This window comes from Onthophagus taurus, chromosome 8, assembly GCF_036711975.1.
Source record: "Onthophagus taurus isolate NC chromosome 8, IU_Otau_3.0, whole genome shotgun sequence".
Classification (NCBI taxonomy): Eukaryota; Metazoa; Arthropoda; class Insecta; order Coleoptera; family Scarabaeidae; genus Onthophagus; species Onthophagus taurus.
Window position 1 is genome coordinate 9,751,883 of NC_091973.1, and position 14,873 is coordinate 9,766,755.

The 14,873-nt window shown below is 34.9% G+C and overlaps 1 protein-coding gene and 1 long non-coding RNA gene across 2 annotated transcripts; one reads left to right on the plus strand and one right to left on the minus strand.

Annotated features, from left to right (window-relative positions):
* Nucleotides 1-2,950: 2,950 nt before the first annotated feature.
* Nucleotides 2,951-9,496, plus strand: LOC139431103 (uncharacterized). Its single transcript, XR_011641396.1, has 2 exons — nucleotides 2,951-9,099; nucleotides 9,157-9,496. It is a non-coding gene; the product is annotated as an uncharacterized lncRNA (long non-coding RNA).
* A 104-nt stretch (nucleotides 9,497-9,600) lies between these two features.
* LOC139431043 (uncharacterized) lies at nucleotides 9,601-13,915 on the minus strand. The gene is made up of 2 exons (XM_071198610.1): nucleotides 9,770-13,915; nucleotides 9,601-9,699 (listed from the first exon to the last, which is right to left on the minus strand). Exons 1-2 carry the CDS (start codon nucleotides 13,913-13,915, stop codon nucleotides 9,601-9,603), a joined length of 4,245 nt encoding a protein of 1,414 aa, XP_071054711.1.
* Nucleotides 13,916-14,873: the final 958 nt, after the last annotated feature.

The following is a 14,873-nucleotide window of genomic DNA, read 5'->3' on the forward strand; positions in this document are numbered from 1 at the left end:
ATGTTCTTTATTGTTTCTTCAGATTTCTTTATTGTTTCTTTGGTTTCTCTGTTGAATGCATTAGTAGGATCCTTCTTTACTTTTTCAAAATGATTGTCTTTTAGGAATTCTTTTGTCTTGTCAATATATGTTTGTTTATCCATTATCACTATTCCGCCATTTTTATCTCCTGGGGTTATTGTCAGGTTGTTTCTTTTTATTTTCCGTTTTATATTCTTGATCAATTTCTTTATATTATGCTCCCATTTGTTGTTGTTATGTCGGTTGGTAGTTTTTTCCTCTTTTATCAATATTTTTTGAAGGTCTTTCTTCAGTTTCTCTTCTTCTTTAACTCTTTTTATGACTGTTTGTAATTCTACTGCAAGTAATGGCAGGTTAGTATCATTTTTGGTGCAAATTTCATTCCTTTGTTTAGTATTTCTTGTTCTTGTTGATTAACCCTAGAATACTACTAGTACTAACGTGTCGTAAATTTTACGACATTTCAAAATATTAATCAGAAAATCGAGTAAGCTTAAAATTTTTATTGAGCAAAAATTAACGTGTAGTTATTTAACTTAAGAAACAGATTTTACTTATTAAAATACAAAAAAGATTATCATTTTAAGAACACTCCGTGCACCATTTTCCGCGGTACTCGCCACAAATCGGGAGTTTGCATTGGGGACAGTACGTGGTCGTCATTCGTCTTAATCGGCTGGGACAGTAAAAGCATGTTGCACGTCTACTTTCAACTTGAAGGACATCATCAGGTTGGCCATCAATTTTCAGGATTTCTTTGATAGTTTGGCGCAGATTTCGACGTAAATTTTTAATTTTCAGCCTTTGTTCCAACCATAGCCTGGCAAGTTGGTGGCGATCTAAGGAATCATAAATTGATAACGTCGCACACATTTTTCACGTTTCTTAATAATATAGCAACAATACACAACACAACTGATTTAGTCTCATTGTAATTTAAAATTATTTCTGGTTTGTTGTTTCTTTCCGAAATCTCAGCACCTTCGTGCATTGTTGAAAGGAGTAACACTATTTTGTTTTTCTAGACATATACGAAACTATATGAAGTTTTGTTTTTGTCGAAGCAAAACATGGATGGTGGTATTTGCCTCTTATTTTTCTCAAGTGTTCCTATGATAGTCAGCTTGAATTTGTCATCCAAGAGTTTATCAGCTATTTCAACAGAAGTGAACCAATTGTCCATCGTTATGTTTCTGTTACTATCGTGAACAGATTTGGTCAATTCCTATACATAATAATTTGACAATGGTACCCCCTTCGTTGCTTTCTGTTTGCCTAAATATGGGCAAGCATCCACCATGTACTTTGAAGACGAATCGCAGAGCATTACGATTTTCATTCCGTACTTTGACGGTTTACTCGGGATATACATCCTAAACGGACATCTACCCCAAAAACCCAAAAGTTGCTCGTCATGTGTCCAATAAGACGAAGGAATATACGACGTTCTGCATTTTTCAATAAAAATGTCCCAGATATCACGAATATGAGCAAACGTATCCATTTTCACCCTTTCTTCTCTTCTGGCTTTTTTGTCAAATCGAAGACAGTTTATTAAAAAAAAAATTTCTTTCGCAGCTCATGCAGCCTTTATAAAATTATCCAGATATTTTGGAATCAAACATTTGCTTGGCATTGAGGTAATTATCTTTTTTTACTGCAGACATTATCAAGATTCCGAATAACCCCATCAATTCCTCTTTAGTTACTGCTGTCACAGTCGATGACTTATCAGTATATTTTTGGGATTGTTTTCTAATCTCATCATTCGTGTAGCATAGAATTGTACTCACAATATCATCGGAGAAAAAGTGCAAAAAATAATCAGAAAAGGTTGAAAATGTTTGGGCACCACCTTTACTTCCAGGAATAAATACGACGATATTTCGACGAGTTGTTCTTTTTGATCTTTGAGGCATTTTTGTAGACCATTTGTGACCATTTTTTCCTTTCAGAGAAATAGATTTCGGTTTTATCATACATCTTTTGCGGTTTTTTGTTGCGAATAATTTCGTTAATGGAATGTTATCGTCAGATGAACTACCGCCACTTGCAGAAGGATTATCACACAGTTGATCGTCGATATCTTGGTCAGATGTATCCTCTGAAATCTTCACATCCTTCCCTATACTCTCGTTTTCTTCAAAATCACTGCCGCTGTCATTGGAATCATGTTCAACCTCTAAATTATCTGCCTCTTCCCAGTCACTCTCGATATCATTATTAGAATCTAAATCCATGTCGTCCTCTTCGTTCATTATTTTTTCAATTTCCTTTTCCAACTCTCTGTCAGTCAAAGGCTTTTTTTCGTGATTCCATTTTCTAAAAAATATTATCTATCAGTTTATAAAAAGAGGAGTATAAACATTGACCTTTTCTACTAAACAAGTATCACTACATTGTTTAAAAATATTTCACTAATACTAATCACTCGTAAATTTTACGACGATTGCCCCAAATGTCGGGAAAGAACAACGACACGTCTAACACAAGACTAACTAGGAAGGTACTTTGACGCGGAACCCGTTTAAGCGACGGCATCAATAAGATATCGAGCAAAGAAAACCGAGTATCGTACAAATTGCGATATATTAGTATTCTAGGGTTAAATGTGATGTTTGTTAAATTGTAATCCTTGGATAGAAAGTATAAATGTTCTTCTCCTCTTCTCTGGCCGTAGTTTGTTTCCCTTTCTCAGTTTTTCTAATTTTCTGGTCTACTTCTTTTTTATTTCTTTCAAGATGCAATCATCATGTATTTTGGCTTCTTTTATTATTTCCTCTATATCTTCATGTCTTGTTTTTCTACTTAAAGTTTGATATATGTAGTAGAGTTTTAAATTTAATTCACTAACCTTCCTGTAATGGTTGTTTATTGTGTTTACTATTTTTAATAATTCCGCTTTTTCATTTGGTATGCATCTGGGATTTTTCTTTTTATTAACGTAATTAGGAAATATTCCCTCTTTTATGCAGATTTTGAGAAAATGTATGTGTTTTAATTGTAGTTTCGTTTGTATGTTGTACGCTTATAGAGGATCATATTTTTGGCCGTATTAGCCGTAAGTATATAGTTTAAGTTAATATTCATTTCACCCCTTCCCGGATAAAGCAGGTAATAAAACTTTATTTACTAAGGTGATGGGTTTTTTTTGTTAATTGTGTAATTTTTGCTTTTTATTAATTTCGGCCACCTGGCCGTCTTCAGAAGACGTTTATAACGTACAATTTAGGTTAAATATAAATCATAATTAAAATTTCTTTCAAGTACAAACTTATGTCTAATTTCACAAACGCACTTGTACATATTGAATTTCTATTTTAAAAGTTAACTAATTTTTATCAGAACGGACATGATGTGGTAGTAGGGTTGCCAGATCCACTCGGCCTCAATGCCGGAGATTGGGAGGGGAACATTTTATTTTTTACAAAAAAAATTTCATATGTATAGTAAACATTTATTTTAACAAAAATATAGATAAATCTGGTAACTTATACATATTTTGAAGTACTTCTGACACTTTTTAATAGATTTCATTATTCATTGCATAGTCATAAAATTCTGCACACGATAACTCATAATTTATTTTTGTGCATAGTTCAGCCTTAATTAACTTAAGGTCCATTTTATTTCTATTATCTGTCCACGACTGTTTCATTAGGGAAAACACTCGTTCCACGTTAGTGTTACTAATTAATATGGACAAAATGGGTTGAACAATATTAAACAAGTTTGGGCTATGTGTGTTTTGAAAAAAATTCATCCACTTTTTTTCAATTTCCTTTTCACTTGTTAATGATGAAATGTGTTTGTTTAAAGTGTTAACTTCATCATATAAATCATCGTGATTAATTGCAGTGTTTCGGACATTTCGAGAAGCATATTGTAATCTACAGGATCTTCTAAGTTGATGAAACTAAAGTTTTTAAATGGAGGATTGTCAAAATCGTACCACTTCTGTAGGTATTCAATTGCTCTAGTGTACACTCGTAAAAAATCATTTTCGCATTTATTTATGTCACGGGAATGAAGTTTTTTTAATCCGGAAGTTGCTTTATGACCAAAAAATTTGTCGGTTTTTCTATTTACTAAATCACTTGACAAATCTTCCATAACTTTATGTAATTCGCTACATACTACGTTACTACGTTCAAGCAATAAAATTCTTTTAACAAATAAATATAGAAAGTGATCAACAAAGTACAAATAACACTCTTGTATCGTGATGTTTTCGGAATTAATGTCAGTAGCTTCATCCGTTTGGTTTTCAATAAAACTCCATATCGCTTTCGATACATTTTCTTGGTCTAATGATAAAAAATAAGATTTAATCGGTGCCCAACAAAATACAACACGATTTAAACACTTGTACAAATAAAGCCATCTAGTTGGGCCATGGCGTAACATATGTTTGTACTCCATTTCAAATTCGTCAAAAAATGTTTTTAAAGTGCCTTGAAGATATTGCAAACTCCGCATAAACCTTTAAAATTAATGTTTTGTACGTCATACTGTAATAATTTACAAGCATGTCGCGCGCAATTATGTAAAATATGGCAGTGGCAATTTCCTTTGAAAATGTTGCCATTCTTTTCTTTTAAATGCACATAAACCGAATTATTTTTTCCGTAATTTACTGCCGTATTATCTGCAGAATATGCAATAATTTTCGTGGGGTCTACAGCTACATCATTTAGGGCTTTGTACAAGCTTTCTGCAATGGCAGATGATGACTCGTCACTTTGTTCAATAAAATCAATTAATTTTGTATTTAATCCGGTCTTAGGATGAAAAAAGTATAATACAACTGGAAACAGGAAAATGTTAGATGCATCCGTCGCTAATGTATAATATAATAAATTATTATAATTTAAACATTTTCCTTGTAAATATTCCTTGCATAAATTTATACAGTCCGGTAGTAGCACATTTTTTGTTATGGATGTCGCTTTAGTACGTCCACAATGCAACATTTTAGAAATTTTAGAATCAGCAAAACAGGTGGCATTCAATTTCATGGTGCAGTCTAAACTATTATAACTGTGATTGTGAACAACAGTGTGATATACGTACGTTATTTCAACGGCTGCTATTTTTTTGTCGTTGGAAGATGATTTTTTTGTAAAAAACGCATTCATGGTATTCGATTGTTTAACAGCAGCTTCCGATTGTTTGTGTTTTTCGCTATTGCTATGTCGAGTTAAAGCCTTTTCCCCATCGTGTTTGATAGTAAATTTCGAATTACATATCATGCACAACACAGTATACATGTCTTTTTTTTTAAGCCAAGAATGATAATTAGAAAGCCAACTTTCCTGGAAAGTACAGTAGTAAATTTTTCTTTTTTTTGGAGTTGATTGTGGTGATGTTTTGCTGGTACTGGGAACACAACTGCTCTCACTGCTTCTTTTACTCATTATTCTTAAAGTAGAAATTGCATGCTTACATTTACTGTTTGAACGTATCTTAAAAATCACGGCGACTCATATAAAACACTATAAAGTATAATGTAAGGATGTAGAGTATTATTATTAATATTATATCAATATAATAGTATTATTCTAATTAATCTACCAAGCGAGGACATAAAAGAATACGTTCGAAACGTTCGTGACTGCATTAAGACCATTTAAGACCACGTTAAGACTACGTTAGTAAAGTACCGACACGACGCGACGTTAATTGATTCTGGTAGCGAACGATATTATCTACATATGTACTTTTTATGTCACTGTTAGATAGTCCTGTGAATAGGAGATGGCGCTGTAAGAGACCGGTAAAACAGGCAAAACTAAATATTCGCAATATGACTTTTTTTTATTTATATATTTTATAAATTTCACTGAATTTCATTTTGCCGGAAAGGTTCAAATGCCTGCTGGAGGCCTGAGATGAACATTAAATGCCGCAGACTCCGACGTAATGCCGGAGATCTGGCAACCCTATGTTGTAGTTTACCTGGAAATAAAGTTGTTAGTGAGGTTAAGTTGTGTTGATCGGTAAAGTAGAGTTAAGGAGAGTGTACAATCTGAGCAAAATGTAAATGTAAAAATGTATTTTATGGTCTGATTATTAAAGTGACCTTTTAGGGATTTGGGACGAGGTCTTCATTTCGGTGAAGCATAGTATGCATTTCCATACTTGGGACTTCAATTTTTTAGAACGGGTTCTTAATACCAGCGATCTCGGCCACTATTTAATAATTTGGCGATACTTAACTCCAGGTTCATTGTGTAAATTAATAGTTAAGAAATGAATAAATCCAATATTTTGTTCCACAATGATATTTATTATATTTCAATCTGTACAACACGTGTTTCGCTTATCTTATATAAGCGTCATCAGGTACAACGTCAGTTACGTCAGAGTTGCAATGTATTAAGAGAAATAAACATGATGAAGGCGTCGAGAGACTTGAATTACAGTTCAAAGAAGAACAAATTGAAAAACTTTACGTATGAAAGCCGTGTGCATGCTATCGTGTTTCGAAACGGCCTGTCCGTGGATACGTTTTATTTATCCAATTGTATATCTTTTTCTTTTTTAATGTTACAATATTAAGTAACAGCTCCAACTGATGAAATTCTACTCGGGGTCACCATTTTATGTGTGGAAGTTAATAGTTTTTGTTTATTTTACCAATATAATTATTGTTTAATAATATTAGTTTATTATTTAGCTACGTACTTTTGACATACGTGTGGTTTAATTGAAGTTGTTGAAAGGAATATATAGTAGATTCCGCTTAATCGGACTACATCTGTTCGAAAGCGGTTTGGTCCGAATAAGCAGCTGACCCCTTTATACATACTATACACTAAATAAGTGCACAAATTGATAAGTAATTAGTATTACCTGTTGTATACTTTGACAATAATAACTTTATTTATACAAACGAAGGTAAAACATTCTTTTGCACAATAACAAAATAAATAACAAAGTACGTAGAAATAAGAAACAAAATTAATAAAACAAGAAACATAATTGCAGTCTACTAAAATGTTACTGGTGTAATTTTCTATATTCGTCTAGAGTTGCTTGACAAATAGATTTTGAAACGTTGAAATAAAGCACGGCAATAGGACTTTCCTGACAGCCATCTTGCTGGAAATACCGCCGCAACTTATTGACAATATTTTGCCTTTTTATGAGCAACTGGATGGAGTTCTATATCATATGTCTTCTCGTCTGTTTCTTCCGCGACTTCTAAAACTGACTTATATGCGAATTCTCTAATAATCTTGATAATTACTTTCGTCTTGATTGACACACTTCAGCGTATCGTCAACTTTAATAAACTTTTCAGTTTTTAATTTTATGTAAATTTCCAAGATCGTCACGTCAGCAATTTTATCACCTTCTCGAGTGCCATCGTTGTTATCAGAATACAATTTAAATCGGAATACAATTGTATCACTCTAACTTCACTCCAACTGTCAGCTATAAAGTGAATAACGAATAAAACCAAATAGAAACTTCTAACTTGCCTTTATTAATTTATATCGGTACCGGTTTCGGAAATCAAATCTCCATCATCAGCCGAAAGCTACACATAAAAAATGTTACAATAATAAAAAATAAAATTATCAATAACGCAAAACTTACTGTCTATAATCGAAGCTAACACAGACGAGAGGAATCTGGAAACATTTGAGAAAACGAGGAAGTTGACATGAAAAAATTTTTTTTTTAATTTGAAAAGTGAAATTTTGAAAATTGAATATAAAATTAAAATTTTCATTAAGTTCTAAAATATGTATCTAAAGTTTTAAAGTGTAACAAAGACCAAAAACTATTTCCAAATGGATGGGCGAAAACGTGGTATATCGTAAAATTCTTTTATAAAATGATCCGTAACTAAAATAAATACAAATTAGAAACATTTAGAACGATAAGAATCGAACAAACTTACCAAGTAAAAAGGCAAGTTAGAAGTTTCTATTTGGTTTTATTACAAATAAAAATTTTAATTTTGTTTTACAACGGTTTGTTAAGTTTTTTCGATATAAAATTTTAAGATTTTTAATAACTTCCATATCCCAGAGCTGCGTTATTGCCGTCGTATTAGGTGGTAAGAACTGAATTCTTATGTTTTGTAGATCATTCATTGGAGGTTAATATTATCGGAAACATTAAGATGTTTTTGAAGTGATGTTTTTGAAATCACTATGTCGTCGAGATAGACAAGACAAGTGTTTTCTTATAGACCGCACAAAACTTCATCCATCAAGCGTTGAAAGGTTGCTGGAGCATTTTTTAGACCAAACGACATTCTCTTGAATTCAAAATGGCCTTGTTCGATGCTATAAGCTGTTTTTTCCCTATCTTCCGCTTCCATTTCGATCTGATGGTACCCTGAGGCAAGATCAAGTGAAGTGAAGTAGTTTGCTCTGCCCAGCTTATCTAGGATATCCGCTATATTGGGAAGTGGATATTTATCTTCTACCATTTGCTCATTTAAACGTCGGAAACCAACTGTTGAATAATATAACGTATGTTATAGCGCTGGTTAACACTTCTTCGTAACGAATAACGATTTGCTGGCTTTTGTTGTAACGAATTATTTATTAATTATAACGAAGGTACAACACGACTCAAAACGACGCTCTTACAAAAATCTTATTGATTAGTGACGCGCTTGTTGTCAACAACAACGAAAACAAAACAAAAACTTCTTATTGCTATGATTCTTGACAAATCGGAAAACTAATTTAAATACAAATAAAAAATGCAAAAATGTGTATAAACAAGATACAAATTACAACATGCCCCCCGCCTTGAAAGGACTGCCTTTCAAAAAAAAAAATTAGTGAGTATATGGGAGGGGGGAGCGCTAAAGAAAACATATTATAACAAATTATTTGATTGTCTATATCTAATAGACAATCACCTAAGGTAACAATAACAAAAAAAGTAAATAATATCAAAATTAATACTAATTTGTCATTAGAAGCGGGCAAAGTTTATTGGTTGGTCGCTTGATAATCCCGTTGGTGGTGCGTACGGTAGCAACTCTTGCAATACCATCGGATCCAGGGTGTAGAGCGATAACGCGACCATATAACCACTTCAATGTTGGTAAGTTGTCATCCTTTACTACAACCAATTCATCAATTTTAAGATTCTCTGTTTTAGTTGACCACTTGGAACGGCGTTGGAGTTCCGAAATGTATTCCTTTGACCAACGCTTCCAAAAGTCTTGCTGAATTCGTTGCGTATATTGATAGTGGGACAGCCGATTTAACTTGACGTGATCCAGGCTTGGATCTGGTGGGGCCGAAAGCGTTCTCCCAATTAAGAAATGCGCAGGAGTTAAGGGTGTTAAATCATTGGGATCCGTGGACAAGGGTGACAAAGGGCGAGAATTTAGGATAGCTTCAATTTGAATCAACAGCGTATAAAATTGTTCAAAGGTAAGTATTACATTGCCAACGACCCGCTTTAAATGATATTTGGTTGCTTTAACGCCTGCCTCCCATAAACCGCCGAAATGAGGCGAATTAGGGGGAATGAATGACCAATTAATCGACTCATTCTCAATCACATCGGTTAATTGATTGGAACCTTGTAGGAACGTTCCTAACTCGTGAAGCTCGCGATTCGCGCCGACGAAATTGGTACCGTTATCCGAAAAAATCTGAGACGGCTTTCCACGGCGACCAACAAAACGCCGCAGTGCTGCAATAAAACATTCAGAAGTCAAATCCGACACCAATTCAAGGTGTATAGCACGTGTTATAAAGCATACAAATAGACAAATATAGCATTTTGAAGTTTTAGAACCGCGACCTTTCCGATCTTTCAAAAGAAACGGGCCAGCGTAATCGACGCCGATGGTACTGAACGGAGGTGCTGGAGTAACACGTTGCGATGGTAAATCGCCCATAATAGGCTGCGACACCCGCGGTTTTACTCGAAAACAACGCATGCAATTAAAGATTACCTTTTTGGCAAGATTTCTCCCCCCAATCGGCCAATACCGATCCCGTATTGAAGCTAGTAAATGTTGCGGACCTGCATGAAGAAGTTGTACGTGTTCGTGTTCGAAGATCAACCGCGTTAACACGTGTTTACTATGAAGTAGCATCGGGTGCTTTTTATCAACGTTATAAGACGAATTGCGTAATCGACCGCCTACGCGCATAATACCAGTGTGATCAAGAAATACGTTTAATTTAGTTAGTTCGTTTTTCTGCGGCAAACTGCCCTTGCCACTCAAATGATTGATTTCATCCTGAAATGAGTCTCGTTGACTACATTTGATTAGGTAAATTTGCGCTTCATTCAATTCCGAACATTTTAAAGAACCCGTTCGTTTATCAGATTTATTTGAACAATTATTAATGAACCGCAGACAATATGCTATTACACGTTGTAGCCGAAATAGGGTAGAAAAGCGCGTGAACGGAATAACGCATTCTTCAATTATAGTAGCTTTTAGAACGTTAACCTTTATTTCCGGTAAACTTTCAGAACGAAACGTTCTACGTGGCCATAACGACTCATCTTGCTTTAACCATACAGGACCACACCAATATATTGTTAAATCCGCGAGGGCTCCCGAGTCTATACCGCGTGAAACGGGGTCTGCGGGGTTGTGCTCGGTTGAAACGTAGCGCCAATCAGACGCTCTCGATAAGTCAAGAATTCGCGCAATGCGATTTCCTACGAATGTATGTAATTTACTAGGATCAGTTCCTAGCCATCCTATCAGAACACTAGAGTCCGTCCAGTACACTACTCTTTTAATTTCTAGATTTAAAGCTGCTCTAACTTTATTAACAAGATCGGTAAGTAACAAAGCACCAAGCAGTTCTAATCGCGGAACCGTAGTAGGTTTTATTGGAGCCACTCTGGATTTTGCGCATACTAATTGAACCGAACAATCATTATAAGAATTAGTAGCTCGTAAGTAAACACAAGCTCCGTATGCTTTAATTGATGCGTCTGAAAATCCATGTAGTTCAAATTCATTCGCATTTTTTAACGAAATATGACGTGGAATTTCAATGGAATTTAATAGAACTAACATGTCACGAAATTCACACCAACGTGTGTAAATTTGATTTGGAAGTGAAACATCCCAATCCAATCCCTCCTGCCAAATGTGTTGAAGGATAATTTTGGCCCTTATGATAACAGGACTCAATAACCCTAACGGATCGAAGATTTGAGCTATCTCAGAAAGAATAGATCGTTTGGTAACCCGTGTCATAGTTGTGTTTTTGCTAATGTTAAATTTAAAGACATCTTTCTGAGGATCCCACATCAGACCTAACGTACGCGTATTTTCCCTACGTCCCATGTCTATTATATCTTCCGCTCTACTATCTGATACACAACGTAATATTGCGGGATTGTTAGAAACCCATTTATGTAGCTTGAAACCGCCCGCATTCAAAGTTTGTGATACTCCGTCAATAATGTACATAACTTTCTCAACTGCTGTACCGTAGGTAATAGTGGTTAACTCGTAAACCTCTATTGGAAAATTTTCGGAATCGCGCCATAGAATACGTTGGAACCTTAATTGTTCCGTGTTAACGAGGCATGCACGATACATTTTTTGAATATCTGATACTACAACTATGCTATATTGTCTGTACCGGACTAGAGCGCTAAATAGATCTGGTTGGATAGTAGGACCCACAACCTGCAGATCGTTAAAAGAATAACCGGTGGATGTAGGGCACGACGCGTCAAACACTACTCGTAACTTTGTGGTTGCGCTTTTTTCATTTATAACACCATGGTGGGGTATATAGTAATTATTTTTATCTGATTCCTGCGGTGATACTACCCTACGCATATGGCCTAATTCAGAGTATTCTCGCATGAATTCGCGATATTTATTACCGAATTCTGGTAATCGCTTGAATTTACGCTCCATACTTAGTAAGCGTGTTTTAGCATTGTGATACGACTCGCCCAATTGATGAAGTTCTCCATCGATTGGAATTGTAACTATGAATCGGCCGTCATCCGTTCGCGAGGTCGTTTCTTGAAAATGTTTCTCACAGAACGCGTCAGATTTCGATAGCGAAATGGGTACATTCACCGACTCAACTTCCCAAAAACGCGTGAGTTGTTCGTGAAGTTTTGATGACTGTGCGCTTTGAACTAAATTGCACTGGATAGAAGGCACAGCGCTTGTTTGAACCGGGCCCGAAACAATCCACCCGAACCTTGTATTTTGTATAACCGGTCCATCATCTAATTTGATTTGACCTATGCACAACAATTCCCAAAAGTAATCTGCGCCTAGCAACATATCAATACTATTTGGGTTATAAAACTCAGGATCAGCTAAGCGTAGGTGAGCAGGAATCTTTAACGAATTAACATCGATAGCGAACTGAGGCAAATTACTAGTAATTACTGGAAGGACAAGACACGTAACTTGAAGTGAAAAATTAGTACAATGCGAATGTATTTTTAGCAAACATGAACTAGAAATTGTAGATTTAGATTGAGTTATTCCCGTAACGCTGATATTTGTTTTTGTTTCAGGGAGATGCAACCTTTCGCGAAGATCTGTCGTTATGAAGCTACTTTGACTACCTGGATCTAGTAGTGCACGGAATGTGTGTTTTTTATTTCGCCGATCAAATGCATGTAAAGTGACAGTTGATAATAATGTTTGTACAGTTGTTAATGAACTAGATGTGAGAGTTTGTAATTGTGTTGTTGGTGATTGTTGCGAATCTGAACGATTATATGTGATATGCAGAAGGGTGTGGTGTTTAGATTTACATTGTTTACATAGACCCGACCTACATTGATTAATAAAGTGACCCAATCGAAGACAATTCATACAAAGTTTCAATTTTTTTACTTGCTCTATACGTTTTTGTATGTTAAGTTGAAGAAATTCAGGGCAATGTTGAAGATTATGTTCGGCCTTGCACAAAACACATTTTATTGCATCTATCTGCCTTGAAACTACAAATGATCTAGCTTTAGTAGCTGACTGATGTTTAACTAATGATTTAGACGCCCCTTTATCTTCAAGTGATTCTAATAAATCAGCTCTACCTTTTAAGCAATCCAATAAATCGTCTAATGTGGGTTTATCAATCTGTATATTTTGATGTTCCCATTCACGGTTTGATTCGAAATCCAATTTAGTGGAAACTAAATATACAATTAATGTGTCCCATTTATCGGTGGGTTCCTTTAATGTGTTTAATGCACGTAAATGTTTGCGAATGTTATCAATTAAAGTGCGTATTACATTCGAGTTAACGGAAGTAATTCTTTCAATTTTAAAAAGTGCCTTAATGTGATTTTGCACTAGTATTCGAGGGTTGTTATATCGACTGCAAACTAAATCCCACGCAACATCATAGTTTGTATTGGTAATTTCTAAACTCGCAATTACTTGTCGAGCTTCACCCGTTAAAGTTGATAACAAATAATGGAATTTTTGAACGTCATTCACGGCATGATTATTATGAATCAATGACTCGAAAATATCGTGAAATTCCAGCCATGATTCGCTATTTCCATTAAATTTAGGTAAATCAATTACCGGTAACTTTACGCATTGCTCCGGAGCAGGACTGACAGTGAGAGAAGAATTGCGAGAATTTTTGCTATTTGTTAATATACGTTTGGCTTCCGCAGTGCTTGCGTAAAAAGCCGTCTCAAAATTTTCTCGTTCTAACGCTTGTACCTCCCCGTCGGCGCTTATTAAATCAATGTTCTCCTGAATGATTTCGAAATCACTAATTAAATTAAGTGCACGATCGTACCGTTGTTCCAACTCAAAAACCCACGTCTGATCGAGACTACCCTTATCATCTAATTTCGATTTAGTAATAAATTTTGAAAAATTTGTTAGCTTGCCTTTGACAATGCCACGTTTTTTTATTAAAGTTTCTATTTCCGACATGATAATACGTAAAATGAACGCAACGCAATTGATTCAAATTTAAGCAAGGGAAAAGGAAATGGAAAAAAAGGATTATATGCTTACGACACGCTCAAACTTAAAGGGGGATGCTTCCGGCCCGTGGATAACGTGTCCCGACGAAAGTTCTTCCGAATTTCCTTTGAATTCCAGCTCACCAAATTTTTCCTGTTTGTGTTGCTTGGCAACCACGACTGATGATAATCTCAAAAACGACGATAATTAATTTAATCCGGCTCGAAGGACCATGTTGAATAATATAACGTATGTTATAGCGCTGGTTAACACTTCTTCGTAACGAATAACGATTTGCTGGCTTTTGTTGTAACGAATTATTTATTAATTATAACGAAGGTACAACACGACTCAAAACGACGCTCTTACAAAAATCTTATTGATTAGTGACGCGCTTGTTGTCAACAACAACGAAAACAAAACAAAAACTTCTTATTGCTATGATTCTTGACAAATCGGAAAACTAATTTAAATACAAATAAAAAATGCAAAAATGTGTATAAACAAGATACAAATTACAACACCAACCACCATTCGATTTTTAATTTTCCCATCTTTTTGAGTTGTTACTATGTGGACAGGTGTATTCCAAGGCGAAATGCTTTCTTTCACAATGTCCTGTCTGAATAGTTCTAGGGTTTGTTTTTTATCTCCTTCTTGGTTTCCATGGGTTGACGATAATTGCAAACGTATACTGGTCTATTGTCTTTCATATTAAGATGGTGTTTTATTTTGTGGGTAAATGTTAACTTCTGCCCTTCGAGGTGAAATAAATGTTTGTATTTGATAAACACAGCTTGTAATGCTTATTCTTCCTCCAAATTTAAGTGTTCCGATCGTAAATTCTTCCGTATATTTTCTACCTGTAGTTCTGACAATTGACCCTTGTCAACATTATATCCTAAATTAATTTTTTTTGTAATTT

What these genes read in the sequence shown, in the direction of transcription:
- LOC139431043 (XM_071198610.1), bottom strand. Translation starts at nt 13,915, where the DNA reads ATGTCGGAAATAGAAACTTTAATAAAAAAACGTGGCATTGTCAAAGGC. An exon ending in AATGCTATATTTGTCTATTT is followed by an intron (nt 9,700 to 9,769) that starts GTATGCTTTATA and finishes GTTTTATTGCAG; the next exon opens with CACTGCGGCGTTTTGTTGGT.